Genomic DNA, 21,544 nt, shown 5'->3' with positions numbered 1-21,544 from the left:
TTCGTGACTTGAAATAAAAATGTACTAAAAAATGTGTTCCGATCATTTTATTTTATTTTATTTTATTTATTTTTTGAAAAATGAGGATTTATAGTGTGCTTGTGGTACTCAATAGTTACCTGACCATGTGCATATTTTTTTTTTTAACCATTTTTAGTGCTACTTTATATTGTGAGGAATTAATGAAGAGTATACTATACTTACTATAGAGTGTCCTATGTATAATATCCTTCTGAATATATTATTTAATTACTATAGTACAGTATGTTGTTTTGTTTTTGTTTTTCTTTAATTCAAATTTTTTCTTTCATTCAGGAGATCTTTTCCACAAGCTAGTAAAACAACCTGAGTTTAAAAAGACAAACCATACACCTCATTATATGACAGAAACCGCTTTATTACCCATCTCCAAACTTTAAAATAAATGTAGGCCTAGTTGAGAGACACTAGGCTTATAGGTATGTGTGCCTGGATGTAATTCTGATTAATTTTGTGGCTACAGAACCCATGATACCCATGATAACCCATGATAACCCATGATTGCCATCTTCATTTCCCTCTCACTTCCAGTGAAACTGGTTCATTGGTTCTACAATAAAAGTGAGAGACGGCATGTAAATTTACCACAGACCAACTGAGCTGCTATCTGATATTTTAGGAACCTGTTCTTACAGCTTATTTCAAATGTTTATTTTGCTCTCTCATTAAAGGTGAATGCTAAGAATTTCCAAATGAGTATGTTATTTCTTTGTAGGTCTTTGACAGTTCAATCAGCGTCTGTGAAAATGACTTCCCCACAGAAGGTGAAACTGGCCAGGTGACATTTGCAATATGATTTCAGGTGTTAAATCTGCATTGCTCTAAGGAGAGGGAATCGGGGACATTTTCAGAGAAGGTTTCTCTTCTTATATTCAGATCAGCTTTATTACATGGCAGTGCTGTCAGATTTGAACTTTAAAATATATCTTTATCCCCACATTTTCTCCCTTGTTGCGCTCTTAGTCACCTTTATCACTTAACTTTCTTACCAAATTATGCTTTCTAGTATCAGTCAAGATAAAAAGTCAAGTGTCACTGGACATTTTCTTCATTTCATTTGTCAAAGAATGCAGCCTTTTAACAGCCTGTGGTTCAAATAATGGCTAGCAAGACCCGTGCTTTTATCTGAACCTAAAAAAATACAATTTCCTTGGGTGAAATGCTGAAATATCATTACACTGTACTGAACATGTCCTTATGCTTCCACACATACAACTCAGAAAATATATCTCTTAAAGGGGTGCACTGATGGAGTCTTCACATTTTGGCAACAAAACATATTGCGGCCTTTTTTGTTTTGGAAATATCCTAATGCCTATACTTCACCATGACATAAAACTTTTATTGATACAATCTTTGATCTGTCCACTAAAGTGACATATTTTGTGACATGTCATGGTGCTAGATTTTATAGAAATCCAGACAGATGTGCAAGGCGGTAACCAGGGGACAGCTATAACCCTCTTCCCATGTGAAACAAAAGCTGACTCTCACATACAGTAATTAACTGAATAACTCCTAATAGCTGTTTGAACATGCATTAAACATATCCCACTGAAATCATTGATCTGTCCTCTAGAAAATAACAAGTACAAACCTTATTTGTACTTGACACATATCTGTATACATATTTTTTGTGCTTTTTTTTTTAATCTGATTTTGATGTATGAAAATAAACATTAATGCATAAAACAAACTGGTATATTTATTCTAGTAGCCTCTATGTAGCTGACAGAATTATAAATGAGTGTTAAAACTGCCCCATGACACTGTTGTAACTGTCCTGTATGAGGACTATTATTATAAATGTAGTCTTACTCCATGTCTTTAAAACATCAATTATACATGATACAATTATACATGTAGACAATGTAGATAGGTTTTTGACCTTGACTTTGCTGGTAGACAGATATAGAAGAGGTATTTAGGAAAACTAACAGTTTTTGTGTGGTAATGCAAAAAGCATCAAGTGTTACAGCTGTTCTTGGTCTCGGTCTACCCCAGCCCAAGTGAAATCATTTGGATTTACCAATATTTGCCAGTCCTGAAAATGCACACCTGATCTTGTATACTTGTTAATTTTTACATTTTGCATGAGATCACTTTCTACTGTAATTGCAAGCGGGCACAAAGGGGATGTTTGTGATCAGGATATGAAGAACTGAACTGTAATGTGGAATTCTGTATACAAACACAGATTTTTTGTTTTCCACTGATGACATTACATTTTTCTCAGAAATTACCATAGCTATTTATGTTTGATCAGACCCTGTGTTGACTATGTTGATGTTGATTCCATTTTCTAACTCAAACTATTAAGCTTGTAGAAAGAATAATTACCAGTGTTTTTTTTTTTTTTTTTTTTCCTGAATAACCTTGGTACAACACATTCTCGCTATATTTTAATGTATAGTGGCCTATGGTGGGGGGAAAGGCGTATATGCCATGCATCAGTCAAACCCTGCAAGACCCCATGTGAGAATATGTCTGACGAAGGAGATTGTGATTTCTTAAATGTAAATATCCCTGGATGAAGTGAACGCATCATCCCAGAGGAAACCGTAACACATGCATTTTTTGAAGGGTAGGCCAGTGCACGTATACATTGCTTGGGCAGCCTGTCTTGTCGTTGCATGTTACTTGAGATTGTTTTTCCTCACACAGACACCAAGTCCCAGCCAAACCCGAACCGTGTCCTGGATGTAAAGCTACACCCAGCAGCCGGATCTGCTGACGTGTCGGCTTCTCCTGCCCAGTGCTCATGCTCAGGCACAGCCAAGCCACTCCGCCAAACTGCCAGCATGGCAGCAAAGATCTTTTACCGAAAAGGCTTTTTATTACTGCTATTTAATTTTATTTTAACCGCAGCCGTGGACAAAAGATTCTCCGACTTTAAAAGATGCGCCGACGAGGAGTGCAGCAGTAAGTTTTATGGCTTGTGAGCCTGACTTCAGGGATGCTTCTCACCATCCTGAATCGACCCCGGATTACGGCTAGCCATATACTGCGTCTTATCTTTGACCTGTTGCCAGATGATATTTGACTTCTGGATAACCACACCGCGTTGTTTTGGTGTTGTTTATGTGCTGCACCTTGAAACAAAACAAGCAAACTGGTATTAGTCTGTACCTTTCGTTTTTTTAACACTTTGAAACGAAGGCTGTTCCCGGCCTGCCATGCTAACTAACCGTTTGCCTGGTTGGGCTGGATAGTAACGTTACTGGCTAACATTAGCAGCTAATTAGCTCCCGGCCGGCTTTGGCTAAAACTTGTTTCTGATAATGTTGTTGGTGCTAGTTAAGAGCGTTCCACGTTAGCTCTGTTGATATTGTGGTTGGCCTAGCTTAACTAAAGTACGCGCTGATGCTGGTACTCATAAAGTTACTTGTTATCCCACAGCTCTTGACGATTAAAGCAGAAAATTTCAACACGCTAGCTGTAGTCTACGTTACAGCCAGCGAGCCGCAGCCCTGTGGGTCAACAGTGATGTGTTACTGTAACGATGGCTAGTCGTACTGAACTGCCACAGGGTCTTTCTTCATGGTAAACCCGTAGTTAAAGTGCAGTTTGCGTTGCTAGATTTGAGCAAATACCACTCAAGCTGCAAGTTAAGTAACCCAGCTGGTGTTGTGTTGAAGGTCCACGTCATTTGAGACCAAGAGTGCGGTCTGCAACTCTGCAGGATTCTCGAAATTAGTATTTTGACCATACAGTGTCATAGCGTCTGCTCATAGGTTATAAAATGTACACACACTACCCTGAATAACCTCGGGTAAACCAATTATGATGGCGCAAGTAGAAACAGAGAGAGTAAAATGTAGCCTATGTTCTTCATTAACTACATAACAAAATGTTCTCTACCGTCTCAAAGAAATTTTAAAACAATATCTGAGACAATGAGGTTTTGGTTTTGAGATCAGTATTGATATATCACCCAATACAGTGTGCTGGTATTTAAAATTAAATTATTGATATGTTTTTCCATTATTTATTTGGTAACTGCAGTCGTTTTAATGTGTTGGTATGATTTCAAAAACATAAATATTTTGACATTATCCAATAAAATGTACACAAGTGCATCTTGCAAAAAACTATGATAAGACTAGGGGAGTTACTGGCAGGTTGCCTTTGGGAGTCTTGATCTGCTGTTAATGCAGTATAAGATTAATAATGTTCTTACCTGCAGGTAGTATTTCTAATTCCATTCATCTTCATTCACAGTGCTCCTGTGTCGCGGGAAAGCATTGAGCGATTTCTCAGGACCAGATTGTCGGTTCCTGTCCTTCAAGAAATCAGAAACTATCTATGTATACTACAAGTTGGCAGGCAGAAGGACAGATATATGGGCGGGCAGTGTGAGTATATTGGGGTTAATGTTTAATCATTACTGTACAACCTCTGGATTTGCCTCAGTTGTTGCATCTTCACTGTAATGTCTCCCTGTGTTTGTCCATAGGTTGGTAACCGCTTTGGCTATTTCCCAAAGGACCTTCTTGCACTCAACTATATATACACTGAAAAAGAACTGGAAGTTAGAGCAGAGGTATGAAAATGAGTTGATGGGTTTTATTTATATATATATATATATATATATTTTTTTTTTTTATTTAATTATTTATTTTGATGTTAGGATACAAGATAAACACTGTACACATTACTAAAAACTAGCAGAATGACACCATAATGTCACATGACTGATATGTATTGTGCAGACCTAAAAGTCTTTTGATAAGCAAGCATAAAAGCTGTGATAATACCCTATTTTTACTACTTTGTGTTCCTGTGCAAGAATTGAAAATCCTTCAAAGCAAGGTATATTTTTCTGTAATTTGATTTATGCCTTTTGTCTTCTTTCAGGAAACAGATTTTGTCTGTTTTGATACAGGATATGATAAATTTGACACTTATGACATAGATTCACTGTTAGCCTCTTCCTTGTCAGCGAAAGAGAATGACCAAGAATATACGGACACATCTGACCAAATCAAAGAAGAAACAAAACCATCAACAGATGAGAACACTGGCAGTGAAAATGAAAATGAACATGAACATGATAAGTCTGAGGATCTTGACAGCGTCCCAGATGATCAAAGTGCCTCTTTGACTCAGCTTGACATGGCAACTGAATCACTAACTATAGAAGTAGCAGAGTCTGATACAGAAGCTGCATTGGATGCCACTGAGAAAGCCATGGAAAACACAGAGGAAGAACAACAAACCATAGTTGATTCTTTTCAGGAAAGTGTAGATGCGGAAAAGAGTGAAACCAAAGATACTCATGCAAAACCTGAGGATGAATTTCTGCCCAAAGATTATCCTTATTCAGAAAATGAACCTGTCTCAGATTCTACAGGGAAGCAAATCCCTGACATTAAAACTACTTTCGGAACAACTTTTGATGCTGTCACCACTGATGATGAAAACACTTGGAAGGTTACCCCATACGAAGAGGATGAAAGTGAAGAATTAGAATATCAGCACGATGACGACAGTGTTTCTGAAAAAGAAACTCCGTTGTTGTCTTTCTCCGAGGAGGCAGCAGAATCTACAGAACCTGACCTTCAACATGAAGAGGAGAGTCCACAAACCATACACGCCACTGATCAGCAGACTCCAGAGGATAAGAACGTGTGGACATCACTTGGAGATACAGTTTTTGCAATTGTCAGTGGTGGAGAGAAGACAACAGATGTTTCTAGTATGGAGGAAGATGAGGATGAGGAGGATGAGGAGGAAAAAGACAAATCACAAATGCCTCCAGTTACTGAGGAAGCAGAGAAAGAAGATGTTCAGTTGCTATATGCAGACTCATCAAAAGAACCAGAAGCCAAAGATCCTTCTGCATCCAGTTCTGTACAGGAGAATAAAGAAACTGATACCGAGCCTGAGCCACTGTTGTTTGATGATGATAATGAGCATGACAGAGAAGTGATAGGGAATGAAAATACACAAGATGAAACTAGAAGCGCCACTAATGAGCAGAGTTTCCATGAAGAAACAGAGGAGAGTAAAAGAGAAATGAATCCTATATCAAAGGATGATAGCTCAGCTGAGCCCCAGCCTCAACAATTAGATACTCAAACACTAAATGAAATGAGTGAGGAGGAGATGTCAGAGGATTCAGATGTTCGAGATAATTCACATATGCAGGACAATGACACCTCCAAGGATTACAGACAGGATTTAGACACTATTTTAGAAGAAAGCAAAGCTGTAACCCATCAAGAATTACCAATCATGGAAAATGAACCAAAAGACGATCTGCCCATTGAGGAGGAGAAATCAGTGGATTCAGAATTTGATGATGTTGAAAAGACAGCAGATGACAACATGCTGAAGCAATACCAGGACAATTCAGCCAGAGATATAAAAAACAGTATGACTAAGCACAGTCAACTAGAATTACCTGTTGAGGGAACAAAGCTATGTGAAGCCCTATCCATAGAGAAACAGGACAAAAAGCAATCAAAACACACAGAGACAGAAGACAAGGGGGAGGAGGAGGAGAAAGAAGAATTGCTTGAAGATGAAAATGCCATTTTTTCCACACAGTCGCACACATCACACCCAGATACTGACAAACCCTCGCTTGAAACAACTCAGCCAACCACAGAGCCAGAATACAGTGACAGCGTACTGAGACTGACTCTGCTGCGAGACCACTTTACCGAAGAGGATATGATCCGGCTGCAGAAGTTTTTAGGCCTCAAGAATCTCTTCAAAGTGGAGGCCATGTTCTCCAGTATGGATGCTGAGTTGCAGGCTGCCCGTCTCTCACATTCGGGCACTACCGAGGACATGGAAAAGGCACTTGAGGACATTTTGGAAACCTCAGAGAACTCTATCCTGGATGAGATTGAGAAAATCCTGGATGGCCGAGATCTAAAACATGGCAATGCCCAAGAAGTGGACACAAGTGTGTTTGATGAAGAAGCTGAAATACTGGACAACTTCCAGGAGCTTGCTTTCAGCCTACGGCACAAGCACTCAGCAGCCAGTGATAGCACACCTTTGGTAACAGACAGAGCATCAAATGTTGACCCAGGTAATTTTATTTATTTATTTATTTTAGTGAATTATCAATCTGAAGTGCGTTAAAGTGTTGCATTTGTATATTTAAAGAAGGTTTGAGGTCTCCTCTGTAGTTGGTAAAGTCTGACAGATGTAACAGTGCACCTGTGTTACCCACTGATATGGGTGTTTCACAGATGCATATATTGCATAAGCTCACTGACAGTGCAAAACATGATATGACACAGCAGTCATATAACCTCTGTAGCACTTAAATGTTTTTTTCTTTTTTAAAGTATGCGCAAGGTTAACAGTCATTGTTCACATGATTTCAGAAAAGTCCTTATTGGCAAATATCATTTAGTCTAGCCTAGTATCAGCATCCAAATCATTTGCAGCACTGGTATAGCCTTACAGTTTGGTGGTAATTTTACAATTAAGAAAAGTCACATAGATATCTGCACTAAGCTAATGGTGCTCTCTGGACAATGTGATAGACCACACCTGCAGTCAGAGCATTGGTTGTATTGCTTGAATGTAAAACAGAGTTTGGAGCACACTTCACGACTAGCTGATAAACTAAATTCTCTTAGGAAGGAATGGGAATTGTCCATGTCCAGAAACCTTTAAATGAACCTGAAAAATCCTGTCCCTCATTAAGCTTGTGTTGTTCTGTGTTTTTAATTGTTCATGAACATGAATTTCAAAGACGAGATGGACCAGCACACAGTTGAGGAAAAAGATAATGATGCCCTTCTGGAGCCTGAGAGCGATGACAACCTCACAGCAACAGATGCGCAGGACAGGCCACCAGCAGAGGAAAAGGAGCATGTCATGGTGGATGACGTGCACAGAGGACCAGATGTCAGCGTGAAGGAAGATGGAGGGCACTTTAACAAAAACAAAGACAATCAGCCAAGTTTCAGTGCACCAGAAGAAATGCAGAAGGTCCCTCAAGCCACTCTGGAAAATCCCTTTGACATGGGTCTCGGTGTCGAGGTGGAGCACTCATCCTCAGGTTGGCAGTGTTGAAGTGTTTATGAACCTTTGGAGAATCTCTTAATGATCTGAACACTTGAAAGTCCAGCGCAAAACAGAATGAACCCATGCTGTTTTTATGATGTGGGAGAATGCCGCTTATATTTTTTGAAATATAACAAGAAAGACAAACTGCTCCACTGTCTTATAATGGGGCTGTTTCTTCTTGATAATGTGCTAAGCCGGAAGCTGTAATTTTCACCTTAAAAGCTGATTATGAACCTAACCGTAAACTTGTCCCTAATTGTGCCTATTGTAGGCCCTATATAAAACCCTAACATTAAATTAAAGACTTTAACAATAACATATTTTCTCTTTTACCTTGTGACTTTATTAGAAAACATGAACTTCATTTGAATTTAAAAGTTCATGGAGTCGGTGTCTAACTCATTGGTAGTACACACATGACGTTTTCTCATGCAAACAGAGATTGGGATTTTGATTGAAGGCCATGAGATGACATAAATGTAAAGGGTGGGTCTTCAGTCCAAGCTTTGAGCAACATGCACATTTTTGTTCCTCCAGGATCGCCGGACTCAATGGAACCAGTGTCTGATTTTCATGAAGAAGTGGGTGTATTCTCCATCGGAATGGTGTACATAGTCTGCATCCTTTCCATGATCAAGACTAAAACTGCAGAGTGGGCTACTGTGGTAAGTCTAATGATAACCCATAATCATTAGCTATGTCACTTAAATCTTTTTGGGTCCCTGTGTTGCGCACATAAAGTTTTCTAGTAAAGCATGAAAACAGTATTAGCTTAAATTAATAATAGAGAAAACTGCATGTTTGATTGAAATCGTCACTTGACAGTGTCTGTGCTACTTCAGCCATTGTCTAAACTGCTCATAATTGCACTTGTAATTTGTATTTTTACCACCCTGCTCACAACATAGAAACTTAAATAAGCCATGACGTCATGCACATAGCCCTATCTACCAACAAAACATATTGTCAAGATAGGGAACCTTGGGATAAAGTCATATAAAAGGTGTGTCTGTTGATATAATAATTGACAGAAAAGTCTTGAGACGGCTGCATTGGAGGTCTAGCTTGCTTGGCAATTTATAAACGCATGGCTATCCAATTCACAAATTAACTGTTAGAGAATTTTTTTTATTATTGTTAGTAATTTTTATTAAGTTGTTAAATAAAACTTTTCAAATGGATATTTTGTTTGCTAGATCCTGTGATCTTTTGTTGATATTTTAAGTTGTTTGTGTGAAAAAAATCGGAAATTAAACAGGTCCTGTGGTCTTAGGTGGGAAGTGTCCAAGTTCCGAGTTGTTTTGAATGCGCCGCGACTCCCTCCCCTGTTTCACTGACGTGTTCTACTGAGAGTAGGCTGAAGTTCAACACAGCCGGTGGGGAGCTGGCTAGCACAACCGCCGGGCTCAGTATCGACAAGGCAAACAACTATTATCAGACACAATTGTTGTAATGTCAGTAGCTAAATTACATGTTGCTTTTAAATCCATTGTGGCTTCTGGTTCGCTTGTTGCACCAAAATCGTTATCCGCAGTCAAAGCTCCAGCTCTGCTAATGTAGCCCGTTTGTTTTTTCGATTGTGAAAGCGGTTTGACAAGTCAAATTTGACCTAGCGTAATTATCGATAAACAACCGTTTTTGTCAAGTTGTTTTCCCTCATCGAGTCATCCAGGTTTGTTAAGGTTTGTCGCTAGGGCAGTATTTTTTTTTTGTCGTCGAGCCGTTTCTCTCCAGCTAACGGTAAAGTCTGCTTTTCAGCTAGCTAACGCACTAGCAAGCTAGCTAACATCTGTCAAACTAGCGATACGTTGGCTAGCTCTGTTGCTGTTTGGGTCGTCATTGCCACAGTAAGGGATGGATAGTGATACATCCGCTCGACCTATGCTGGAATCGGATCATCTATACATGCTTTTCCTAAAGGAGATGCAACATGTAAGTGCAAAATTAGTTGTTTTTTCCCGGCTTGATATGCCAGTTGTTTACCAAGTCACCGTGGCCTGCTGAGGAAGGGTTAACGTTAGGGATTAGGGGCATGAGGATGAAGCTGCTCCAAAAATTTACTCACCAGTCTTGTCTTTGATAACAGATGCAGAGTGTCTTGCCTCTTGACGGTTCAGAAACAAGGTCATTCACTTCCACAATGGTCTCATTTCAGTCTGTTTGCTGTGTATTTATTTTAGATTCCCTTAAACAGCCTACCCTGTGTGCAGTGTCATTAGTCAGCTAATTTGATAATTCCCACTGGGCTCAAAGGGCACACCATGCAGTCTAAATTCAGACTAGGCCACACAACCCGTGATGTGGGTATTGTTTGGCATGTTGGATTGTAATCTCCGTTATTCAATATGAAACATAGTGTGTGTGCATGTCTCTGTCCTACCTGCCACGTGCTCAGTTCAAAGGTTTCTGTGTTGCTCTGATATGCCGAGCTCTTCTCGGTATGGTTACACACTAACCAGATATTAACAAATCAGCGTTTAAAACAAATTCCAAGAGTTACATGCTAGTAAATTCTTACTTGTTCTCAATTTCTTTCCACCTAATCAGCCTCATTTTGATTGTAAGAATCACACTTTGATGATGACTTGTGAAAATGTCTAAATTTGGTGGAGCAGGTGAATGCAAAATTCAGTTTGCTGCCTTTTACTGAACTGCCATGACACCAGTCCAGCAGTTTGTATACTACAATAGTTGAAAATGAAATTACAAGCATAAAAATTCATTGTCCAAACAGGATAGACACTTTGATTTGGTAGGTTCAAAATATGAAATAAGGTCCACTGTTAAGGTACAAATTTTAAAGACTACAGTGGCAGCTTGTGAAAGAGCCAGACCAGTTAATCAGTTTGTCCCATTTGCCTGCCCTCAGGGCTGCTTCTAATGAAATTCTAATCAACAGGGGGGTTACACTCTTATAATATGAGAGCACTACTTGATCTAGCAGTAGGCCTATTTGGTTTAGTACAGTATTGAAGAGTTAAACATTAATATTATGATATTTCTGCTTCACAGTGGTGTGACCTGTCACTCAAAATTGGCTTGACTGTTTATGAGTAGACTGTATCTCTATCTTGGATTAGGAATAATTATTGCTTACACTGTAGCTATAAGTTATAAAGGTTCCAATGTGGAGTGATTTCCCAAGGTTTTCGTTTAGGCTTGACATACTTTAAACTGACTGTCACGTTTTGGTATGTTTCAAAAAACACAGATTTTAATTACTCTCTGTCTCTGTCTGTTTCAGTGCCATATCATTGTGTTGAATCATGGTAATAGATAAGGATGGGTTTCATTATTGATTTTTTTTTTTTTTACATGAAACTCATTCATTTCTGATTGTTAACTTGCTTTCTCCAGGTTTTTCTCATTTCTGATCATATCCCTGAACACGTCTGCTTGTGTTTGTGCGTCCTCAGATGATTTCCCTCCTGCCAGATGAGTGGAAGCCAGGAGAAACCTTGTTTGGCTGTCCTTGGCAAGCTGTTATCATCACTGCATTGGTTGGAGTTTTCACCTTCACCCTCTTCTTTTGGAGGACTATATTGGCAGTAAGCTTTCTGACATTGCTGCTCTCATCTTCCCCCACATTCTGTGTTGTTATGATGTGCCAATAGTGGAGAAAATAGTGGTCTACTACTTTATACATAACTCCAAGAAAACATTCTCATAAGGCTGATAGTCTAGTGCTCATTAAAATTGCTACCAAATACCATGACAATTAAAGGTCCTTATTTACATGGTTATCCTGCTGTGACGCTTGTTTCATGCTTGATGATGAAGTCAAAATATGAAGTAATAATAATATAACCTTTACCTTTACCTTTTCTATAGGTAAAGGGGAGACAGTATCTTGGTAGGTTTTTTACCTTTTTGTCACTTTACATGGACATAAGCTGGTTGTATAAACCCTTGCTGAATGTTTGCTGTGTTTTGTCATTACAGTGGATGAAAAGGGGCTCAAGGACCAAATCCAGGCACTGAAAAAAGAAAAGAACAATGCCACCTTAAAGATGTCTGAACTCCAGAAACAAGTAAGCTATATTTAAATTTCTATCAAATATCTTTTGGTTTGTCATTGTTGTCCTCTTTACCAGTGCATCTGACTCTTAAATTTTTAAACTTTCTGATTTGCATTTCTAGACAGAAGAACTGAAAGAAAAGCAAAAACAGTCAGAGGAAACAACCAGTTGTGCCTTGAAACGGAACCAAGATCTAGAGGTAAGTGCAATGGCAATGAGGCATCTGAGAAATTTTAGGTATATATGCCCAGGTGAATCTGGCTTGTAGAAGATGCAGTGGAAATTGTAGAATGGAGAATCTCATTGTTTAGAAGATACAGCCATAGATGTTTCTGTCATAACTTTGATTTTGACATTTGCTGGTTTAGCTTGCCCTTTTTATGTTGGGCATGTGGATTTTGTCCTTAAATTGAACAGCATGTCAAAGGCCTATGCATAGCTTTTGTTTGGTAAGGGCTGTCAGTTGACTTATCTCTTGAATTTTTATTGTCTTTGCAGATAAAGGTTTTGGAGGCAGAAGCACAGCATGAACAGATTAAGGAGGAAAAGAATGCGATTGCCAAACTCCTAGATGAAGAGAGGGCAGGTTCTCTCAAAAATGAAACACGGGTAAGTTTTCATTTTATTTCCCGCTGGTGTCACAACTCGGACGATTCAGATGTCTAACTTTTTTTTTTGTCTTCAAAGACTCTTGACACCGAATGGTTTTCTTAACAGATTGAGAAACTGGAGAAGGCCAATGAGAAGCTACAGCTCAGCAGGAAGAAGACACAGGAAGCGCTTGCAAAGGTGGATATCATTAACCCCTAACTGCTTATGTTGTTTGAGTTTTCGGGCTGTGTGAAGTTTTTCTGTTTCATTATTTCTTATTAACTTTAACTGTCTACTATAGACCACTGTTCTCCTTGACGAGGCCAAGATTCGTGAGGATGCACGCAACGTCCAGCATAAATGTCTGGAGAAGGATTATGCAGCACTAAAAGAAGACAACAAAAAGGTAAGACATTTGGATGTTTTGTTGGTGACTGAGGTCTAGTTCTCAGTGGCGAGGTTCCTTTGGTGGATATTTCAGGAATTCTGATTGTGGAAATTGATGTATATATTGAAATGAACTAAAAGACTTTTGACTCCTTTTAATAAATGTGATATTACCTGGGAAACTAATACAACATATCATCAAAATGTGAAAAGGTGGCACATCCCAAATTTTCATGACAAGGAGAACAAAAGCGTTCATGCTCTGATTAAGGCTCCGTGCTGAAACTTAGAAGCATTTTTCTAGTGTGATGTGAGCCAAATAAACAGGTGAAATGTGAGTGTGTGCTCCTCCTCGACTTGAAAATTTGGGATTCTGTTGCCCGTTGAAATATTTGCATAGCAGGCTTTACATGTCGCTGCTAGGCTGGTTTTTGTCTAAAACTTTAAACAGTTTCCACATTGTGGCCATAATACCTCCTCACTCGTACCTCACTGCTGCGGTGGTGGATAAGGTTTACAGCACAAACATGTTTGTGACAATCAAAGGGGAGAAATTAAATAAACAATGGATGAGGACATTGTGTGACATAGCCTGCACAGATGAATCAAAACGACTTGACTCGGTTTGATTCAGTTTGCGACACCCTTAATTTTTCCTCTTATGTATGTCAGTGTGTTTGTCAGATGTGTTCAAGTCATGTCTGAAGTCAGCAAAAATATTATACAGCTCCACCTCTATCTCTAGCTGTTACCCACATGATATTTCATTACGGGTCTCTCTTGCCAGTTCCTGCTAACATGACTTGGTTTAGATCAACGGAAGCAGCTGACACAAACATCTCTGCAACAGAGTTAATTGAGGCTGGATCAGTTTTTGCATATGTCAACACTTTTGATTTTGTCGATTCCCACAGCTCAAAGCTACCATTAAGGAATGGGAGGACAAACATAAGGAAATGAGCGAGCAGATTAAAGTCTACCAAAAGTCCCAGAAAGAGCTGGAAGACTCTGTTGTTCTTAAAGATCACAATGTGGAGGTAAGTCCTTTTTTTCATATAATGTCATACTTTTTCTTGGAAATGATCTGAGCATATTAAGTCCTTAACTTGCAAAAGGGTGTTTGTTGTTGCTTTGCATTAAATTGTTGACCCACTCCATGCCACAAAACTTCTCCTGGCAGGTGCTGTCTGAACTACTGGCAGACCTAGATGCTTGTGATTTGCAAAAAAGTGACAACAAAGGTTTGGCTAATGGTGAAGTAGTCACAGGTAAGTCCAGTGCAGTAAATGTCAGTGATTTGGTAAAAGTAATAATATACTGTTTGAGATGGGTTGAGCAGTTGAACAAATGCACATAGATTTCATTTAATTTCTATTTATTTGTACAGTACAAATTGTAGCACATTTTTCTCAGTTACTGCTTTTGTTTTATTGGACTGTGCTATGACTCTATGGCATATTAAGGAACTTCAGTCATCCTACAACAGTCCTTAAAGGACTATCACACTCAGTCCTGTGGTTGTCAGGATATCAGAAATTCAGTAGTCAATACCAGTAACAGTGAATTTCCACAATTCTCAATACCTGTTTCGATACCACGGTAAAAAAAGAAAAGAAAAGAAAACTTGCTGTGTTTCTATTGGACAAGCCGAGGTGGAGCTGCTGCTCCAGCTGCACCTGGAGGAGCCATCTGTTTCTGTTGTTTGTCTCCTCTTTGGCGCACATTTGAGCCAGTGTAAATTGTTGTATAGTGCCCCCTTCAGTTTCGGAAGAATATGTTACAGCCCGCTGGTACCTATGGTGCCATAGAAAAATGGGTATTGTCATGTTTTTGGACTATTGGCATCAACTTGATACTGAAGTATCGTTTCTCATGACATCCCTTCTCAGTCCTAACACACAGCAACTTTATAATCCTCTATTTAAAGTGAGATTGTATTCAGCTATCGTTTACCTTACTGTACTTTCTACTGTTCAGTGTGGAGTAATTAATGGGTTGGCTGTGTATGTTGTTTCACAGATAAGAAGACTGCCATAAAGAACAGGATTAAACAGATGATGGATGTTTCCCGAGTAAGATGTCAACAAAATTAATACAAATGAATGAAACTCAAATATTACAAATATAAAGTGTTAATTTGGTCCTCCAGTAAGGTGTAGTTTTCTGTCAACTGGTCACTTGTCTCCTTCTAGGTCCAGACCACTCTGTCAGTGGTAGAGGAAGAGCGTGATCGCTTCATGACCAAACTACTGAATGAGGAAAAGGCTAGAAAAGCACTGGAGGGTATGTTGATCAGGTCTCTTTTCATGAAAAATTAGGCAGGCATATGGCTTTACTCCTTTACAAAAAATATACTGTACAAAGTTTTTGTCTTTGAATGGGTCTTTGTCAGATCATAAACTGAACAAATGATTAAAAAGAAAATGTTATTTCATTGTTACCTTAAAATTCAATTGTATTTTGCTACAGATCAACATCGAGAGCTTGAGCATGCCATTGGAACACTTAAAAGTGAGAAAAGCCATGTTGAAAACCAATTCAAGATTCTTCAGCAGAAAAATGAAATCATGACGGAGATGTACCAACAGAAGGAAAATGCTTTGCAGCAGTAAGTGCAGCCTGCAGCAGTTATCAAACACCAATAATGTTTTTTGTTTCCTTTGTTGTTGTTGCTCACTTTAGGAGACTGCACAGTTCTCACACAGGTCTGGAAAATTTTTAAATGTGTGAACCATAATTGTTAGTTTGAAAGTTTTTGCAATTGTACAAGTCTGGAAAAAAAATATGACTACAAAAGCAACATGCTGTTTTAAAAAGACGTAAAGTTAGTGTCATTTCACAGTGATTATGTCTAAGATAAAAGGAAGCTATTTTGTCATGGACTAAGTAACATTGACATAGTATGAGCATACCTTCAAATGTTGAAATCTGGTCTGGAGTGTAAGAAGAGAGAAGAGAGCACAAATGCAATTTATACTATTATGCTAGAAGAGACCATAAATGGAATTTTGAAACAAAAAAGTGTTAAATCACCCAGAGTTACAGTTGTTGAAAGGAGTGTGTTTCTGTGGCCTCACAGGAGATTAACCAAGGAGGAGCTGGAGCGCCGCAGCAAAGAGAATCTGCTCTCTGAGGTGGGCGGAAAAGCTCTAGAGGCTGAGGAGCAGGTCAAAATCTTAAGGCAACGCATTAATGAAATGGAGGAGCAGATGAAGAAGACTGAGGAGGTCTATAAAGAGCAGGTTAGTTCATACTAAACTTAGGTATTTCTAACATAATCAGATAACTGAAACTTTATAACAACAGTTTGTGTACCCTGACTGATATATTTTCTTCTCTTTTTTTTCTTTTTCTTAGATAAAAGAGCAGGAAAATAAAACTCATTCAAATTGGGTATGTGGCACCAAAAGGCTGAAGTTTAGTTGCTGTTTGTTATATAAATGATTATATGAGCCTGATTTTCTACAGCAGTTTATATTTCCAGTCATCAAAAACTAATCTGCTGTTCTGTCTCTAGGTGAACGCTCGAAATGCTGAGCGAGCTCTGAATCAAGAGAAGGTTGAAACATCAAAGCTCCGTGAAAAGTAAGTGTCTTCAGTTGCTAGAAATGCATTTTCAGCTTGTTGATAGGTTATTATGTTACAACTTAAACTAAGATTAAACATGTGAAATTCAGTTAGCTATGGCAGTTATTTGTGCATTCACTAATTACCCCCATCCCGCTCATTCTCCAGACTGGCTGTACTGACCTCCCAGCTAAACGAGCGCCGTGCTCCTCTCTTCAGACCCAACTCAGGACAGCCTGTGGGTCCTCGTCAAGGTGAGCAGCTCCTGCACATTCCCTACTGTTACCATACCACTGGAGCGCTACCTGTCCAACAGATCTTAAAGTAGCATATTATTTTACAAGACCCTGGGTTTCTTTTTGCTCATTTTTTTTTCTTCCTAAAGGGAGAAAGAGTGGTCAGCTCCACAAACAATGTTTTCTGGATAGAGACAGTAGGAAAGCTGAGATGGGACAGAGTAGGGGAGGCACTGGAGGGGAGGTTCTGCTGGGAATTGGTCCCATCTGCTTAGTTAGTTTTTTCAGAAGTTGGAGTCATACTTGAACACCATTTCTTGAGAACTGGATAGCTTTTCTTATTTCCTTTGGTTTTATATTTACCGTCTCAATAACTGCCTGACATTTCTTAGATATATAGTTATGGGGAGCCTCAAGTGGGTTATCTCTGCAATGTACAATATCTGCCGTCTTTTTTATAAGGTGACAATTGTACTGTAATGGATTGATTTTACACTGTAATAATGCTGTTGTTTCTTTTCCACTGGTAAAATTTATGGCGTGATCGTAACAGGTGATTCATATGGGCCCTCTCCTGTGAGTGGGGGTGCACCATCCCCTCCTATAATGATAGAGGGTCCTAGGCGCCCCCCCTCTGCCCCTGTGGGGCGAAGAATTGACCCGTATGGTGAGTCCCAGTGGATGATTTTCCCTTCACTGATCTACCGAGCCTTTGCGTATCAGCTCTTGGCTACAACATTGCGTTCTGAAATCTTTCTTTCTCCTCTTACATGCTGCACCTTGCTCTTTTTGTCTTTCACCTCCTTGAGTTTCCTTCTTTTTTCTTCCCAGAGCATATCTCCTCCTGCATCTCCTTGGTACCTGTATCTATTCCTCTGTGCCTTCATCAGCTCTTTTCTTTTCGACTCCTCTTTTCTTCCTTTTTAGTTCAACCTTACAGAAGTTTCCTTTTGTAGTGGATTTCCTCTGTTCCTGTTCAGCCCGCCTCATCCATCTTTTCAGTTGTAGAAACAGTCCAGAATGCTCCTTTCCTTTGATTGTTCTCTTCACGGTGTAGGGACTACCTGTCTTTACTTTCTTAATACTTACTCTTCTTTCTTTGCTTCTCATTCTCTTTACTGTGGTGTTGTGATGGGAAGAATTTTAGGAATAATGCAAAAAAAAGTTTGAAAGAAAAGCAACAAACTTGAAATAAATTGGCATTTTCCTTCAAGACAACAATTCATTTGGGTGTGAGTTATGTTGAGCATTTGTTGTAGATTAAGAAGTACACAATGCTGTTGCATTACAATCCAGCATGATGTCAGTATAGAGAAAAGGAATGAACCAATGAAAGCACAAAGCAATGATTGAGTCTCCTGTTTGTGCTGGTGACTTTCATACTGTTTTGCTACTGTTGGAATATGTCACCAGTAAATTCACCGCAACAACTTCATCAAAGAGTCCCCCAGGCGGCAGGGATTTCATTATGTGATTTGTTTTGTCATTTATTCCCCTCAGGACCACGGCCTCCATCAGACCCACATGGTCGTTACGCTGACAACAAACACACATCTGGGATCGGTATGTCTAGATTAATCTTCATCAACACGCTCTTTTGCTTTTTAAACTGCCATCCTGCTCCTTACACTGTGCCATTTTCTCCTCTTTTAGACATGATGGCGCCTCGCACCTCATCACCTTCCAGTATGGATGTATCTGTAAGTCTGTCCTATATCAGATGCTAATGCTCAAAGCCATATTTATACTGTACCCTCCCTCATTCCATCTGTGGACAAAGAGCGTCCACCTTCATGTCCCTTGTGTATATGTCCTTGCTCTAAAACAGACAGCACCAGTAGATTCACAGGCAAAAGCAGAGACACAGGCTGAGACCTCCACTGAGAGTCCAGAGCCAGTGAGTAAAGAGGCTTGGCTGTCCAGTCTATGTGCTCGGTGTTAAGGTGTCTGTAACACTCCACCCCCTCTTCCCCAAAGCTGGACCCTGACCTGGGAAGGGATCAAAGGAATATTTGCTTCTGGTTGAATGTGTGGTTTCACCTTCTCTCACAGAACTGAAAGGAATACTGATCCTGCTCATAAAGTCTGAGCTTCAGCACGGTTGTGTGGTTCAAAAGTTTGATTTTTGGTCCTAAAAATCACGGTGTGTGGTCATTGATCATGTGATTGAGAGTGGTAACTACTTTTTGCTTGATTATATTGTGCAGTTATTTTTTTTAATCACTGCATGACTAATCTTTGAATGCATTTATGGTCAACAAAATCTGGTGACTGCATATGAGCCACATTAGAGATTTCTTATGTTGCCTCCCTTAATGTCTTTCCCAGGGCCCTGGTTCTTTCTTAGCTTCCCCCATTAGGGACTCGCCTGCTTCCATGGTGCAAGGATCTGCCCCTGGTACTCAGGGCAACCCAGCTGCAGGACCCCATGACCATCTCCCGCCTCCTGGACCTCATGGCCGTCTGCCACCTCCTGGACCTCACAGACCTCCACGGCCTGGCCCGGGACCCCACAGTCATCTCTACCACCCCCCAGCTGGAATGACAGGGCCACATGGGCCCCCTCCTCCCAATGCACCTCCTCACGGGCCACCATTACCAACCAATGGACACCCAGGAATGCCCCCAATTGGACCGATGGGAGGAGAGTTTGGACCTCGTCCAGCCAATGGACATGCTTTCCGCCCCAGGCCAGGCCCTGGCCATGCCATCGATCCTCGGGGTCCACCACCTGCACACTTCCGTCCCCCTCCACCTCATCATTTTGGACCGATGCCTCCACCACATGGTACAGGAGCTATGCTAGTTGAAATCAGTGGTTAGTTTGTAGTATATTCATCAGTTGAATACTGTCAGTGAGCAATTAGAATGGTTTTCAGCATGTTACCTCATGCCTTGTGTAATTGTTTATTCTTTCAATTGTCCCGTTCAGGTGCCCGTGGCCCCTTGGGACCACGTCCACCCTTCCCTCCTGATGTGCGCTTCCCAGGACCACGTGATCACACCTATCCACCAGCGCACCTGCCTCCAGGAGGCGTTGCACCCCATCCTCCTCATGGCGATGCTTATGTTCAGTCTCCACCTGATGCTCCCCAAAACTCTGTGGGAGGGCACAGCGGCCCCGGACAGGGCCAGGACTTATCCATGAAGCAAGGGCCAGCCCCTCAGGACTCAGTCAGGCCTGCAATGGCCGAGCCTTAAAAACACCACTTACTCTGGCAGAGGACTTGAACAGCCCAGCATCCCTAATCCACCACATTAACAACCCAGATGCAACCCAAGCAATTTATGATTATTTTTTTCATATTTCAATTAAAGAAAAAAAAACTGCAATGAAAGTTAATTAAAGATCATGTCCTTACATTAACACATAAATCATTTGTGTCTGAAATTGATATGGTGAAGAGTATAGTGAGGGATGCCACTTTGCAAAACCGCTTATTGTGCAATAACAATTCTATGATATGCCTGAGGATTTTCAATTCTTTTTAGGTTTTGAAAAATAGCAATGATTTTTAAGGGTAAAGTTTTTTTTTAATGTCATTTCCTGTGGAAATTATTTTAAAATGGAGGAAGGTTTGGATTCTAGCATTTCAGGATTACCATATCTGCCCATTCTCCCAAAGCTGTTGCTTCAGAATGGACTGTAAAGGAAATGTGTAATTTGATGGCCAGATGTATAACTTATTTTACTATGTTGGTAGAAATTTTAATAATAAAGATCGTAAAAGATAATGCTGTTACGTTAATCTGTTGCTGACATTTCATCTACAGATTCACGTCCGTTGTCAGTACTCAGTAATTAATGCTCTATATCGCACCTGTCTGAATTACATTTATGGATTTCAATGCCATTGCCTCCATTTGGGAAAAAATAGGCATGCATCTGTGCTGTTATTAAGGGACATTTATTGTTTACTATTAAAATAACCATGACGAATGTTCATTAAAATTCTGCTGACATGTTTATCAAAGCCATATAAGTTAATGTAGTTAATGTATCTGTGTGTAGTAGCTACCAGATTTGACACTGATTGCATAATAGTAAGAATTTTAATCTGTTTTGCATTTTTGTGTAAGATATACAAAGCATTCTTGGGGAAATTTGGATTTTTAAAAAAAATGTATGCAAAGGTGTATTCTCTCATTTATGGCTCCAGCATGTTAAGATATTTGCCTTTCAGTTTCATATTATTCTGTCACCCAGTCTTCTTCCAGTCATTTCTCAACTGGCAAAAACACATTGTGACATTTTAATATTTTGCTCTGTAATTATTACAGGGCAAACCTGGCCTATTACGAGACATTGCTTCAGGGGTAATGCTTGACTATCAGCACCTTCAGTGCCTCATTGCTAAATTTCAGTGCTTTGCGTATGTCTCAGTGTTTTAACAGTGAGACATGCATTGACATTATACAAGACTATTACAGGGTTAGATAGTGGGATACGTCAGAATGAATATCAGAAAAATTAGTAAACTTTCAGATGCCTTAGAACTCAGCCCTATTCTTTTGTTTTACCTGTATATTCACCACTTAACGTAGGGGCGATCTGGATAGAGCAATGTATGGGGTAATCTACATGGTCCACATGCCAAAAACGCAATTTGTTCACTGTAGTGTGCCTTAAAAGAAAGCATCTACCACATGGTACACTGATGACACAAA

The 21,544-nt window shown here is 39.7% G+C and overlaps 1 protein-coding gene across 3 annotated transcripts; it reads left to right on the top strand.

Moving 5' to 3' along the window:
* The first annotated feature begins 6,155 nt into the window (after window positions 1-6,155).
* On the top strand, window positions 6,156-20,611 carry mia3 (MIA SH3 domain ER export factor 3). Of its 3 annotated transcripts, XM_030046742.1 has the most exons (25): window positions 6,156-7,084; window positions 7,760-8,068; window positions 8,614-8,741; window positions 11,493-11,624; window positions 11,908-11,929; window positions 12,019-12,107; window positions 12,217-12,294; window positions 12,594-12,704; window positions 12,813-12,884; window positions 12,988-13,092; window positions 13,988-14,110; window positions 14,254-14,341; window positions 15,093-15,145; window positions 15,266-15,356; window positions 15,543-15,681; window positions 16,153-16,315; window positions 16,431-16,466; window positions 16,591-16,658; window positions 16,809-16,894; window positions 17,430-17,543; window positions 18,377-18,439; window positions 18,530-18,576; window positions 18,705-18,773; window positions 19,205-19,664; window positions 19,809-20,611. In XM_030046742.1, exons 1-25 carry the CDS (start codon window positions 6,184-6,186, stop codon window positions 20,075-20,077), a joined length of 3,816 nt encoding a protein of 1,271 aa, XP_029902602.1. In that variant the 5' UTR covers window positions 6,156-6,183; the 3' UTR covers window positions 20,078-20,611. The 3 variants fall into 3 exon arrangements, with proteins under 3 accessions (XP_029902602.1, XP_029902603.1, XP_029902604.1); XM_030046743.1 differs by lacking the exon at window positions 18,705-18,773; XM_030046744.1 differs by lacking the exons at window positions 6,156-7,084; window positions 7,760-8,068; window positions 8,614-8,741 and adding an exon at window positions 9,428-10,008.
* The last annotated feature ends 933 nt before the right edge of the window (window positions 20,612-21,544 follow it).

This window comes from Myripristis murdjan, chromosome 24 (assembly GCF_902150065.1).
Source record: "Myripristis murdjan chromosome 24, fMyrMur1.1, whole genome shotgun sequence".
Classification (NCBI taxonomy): domain Eukaryota; kingdom Metazoa; phylum Chordata; class Actinopteri; order Holocentriformes; family Holocentridae; genus Myripristis; species Myripristis murdjan.
The sequence above is the reverse complement of the archived record's forward strand: the minus strand, read 5'-3'. Positions and strand labels throughout refer to the sequence as shown.

What these genes read in the sequence shown, in the direction of transcription:
- mia3 (XM_030046742.1), top strand. Translation starts at nt 6,184, where the DNA reads ATGCAGGACAATGACACCTCCAAGGATTACAGACAGGATTTAGACACT. An exon ending in TAAAAGAAGACAACAAAAAG is followed by an intron (nt 13,093 to 13,987) that starts GTAAGACATTTG and finishes CGATTCCCACAG; the next exon opens with CTCAAAGCTACCATTAAGGA. An exon ending in AGATGATGGATGTTTCCCGA is followed by an intron (nt 15,146 to 15,265) that starts GTAAGATGTCAA and finishes GTCTCCTTCTAG; the next exon opens with GTCCAGACCACTCTGTCAGT.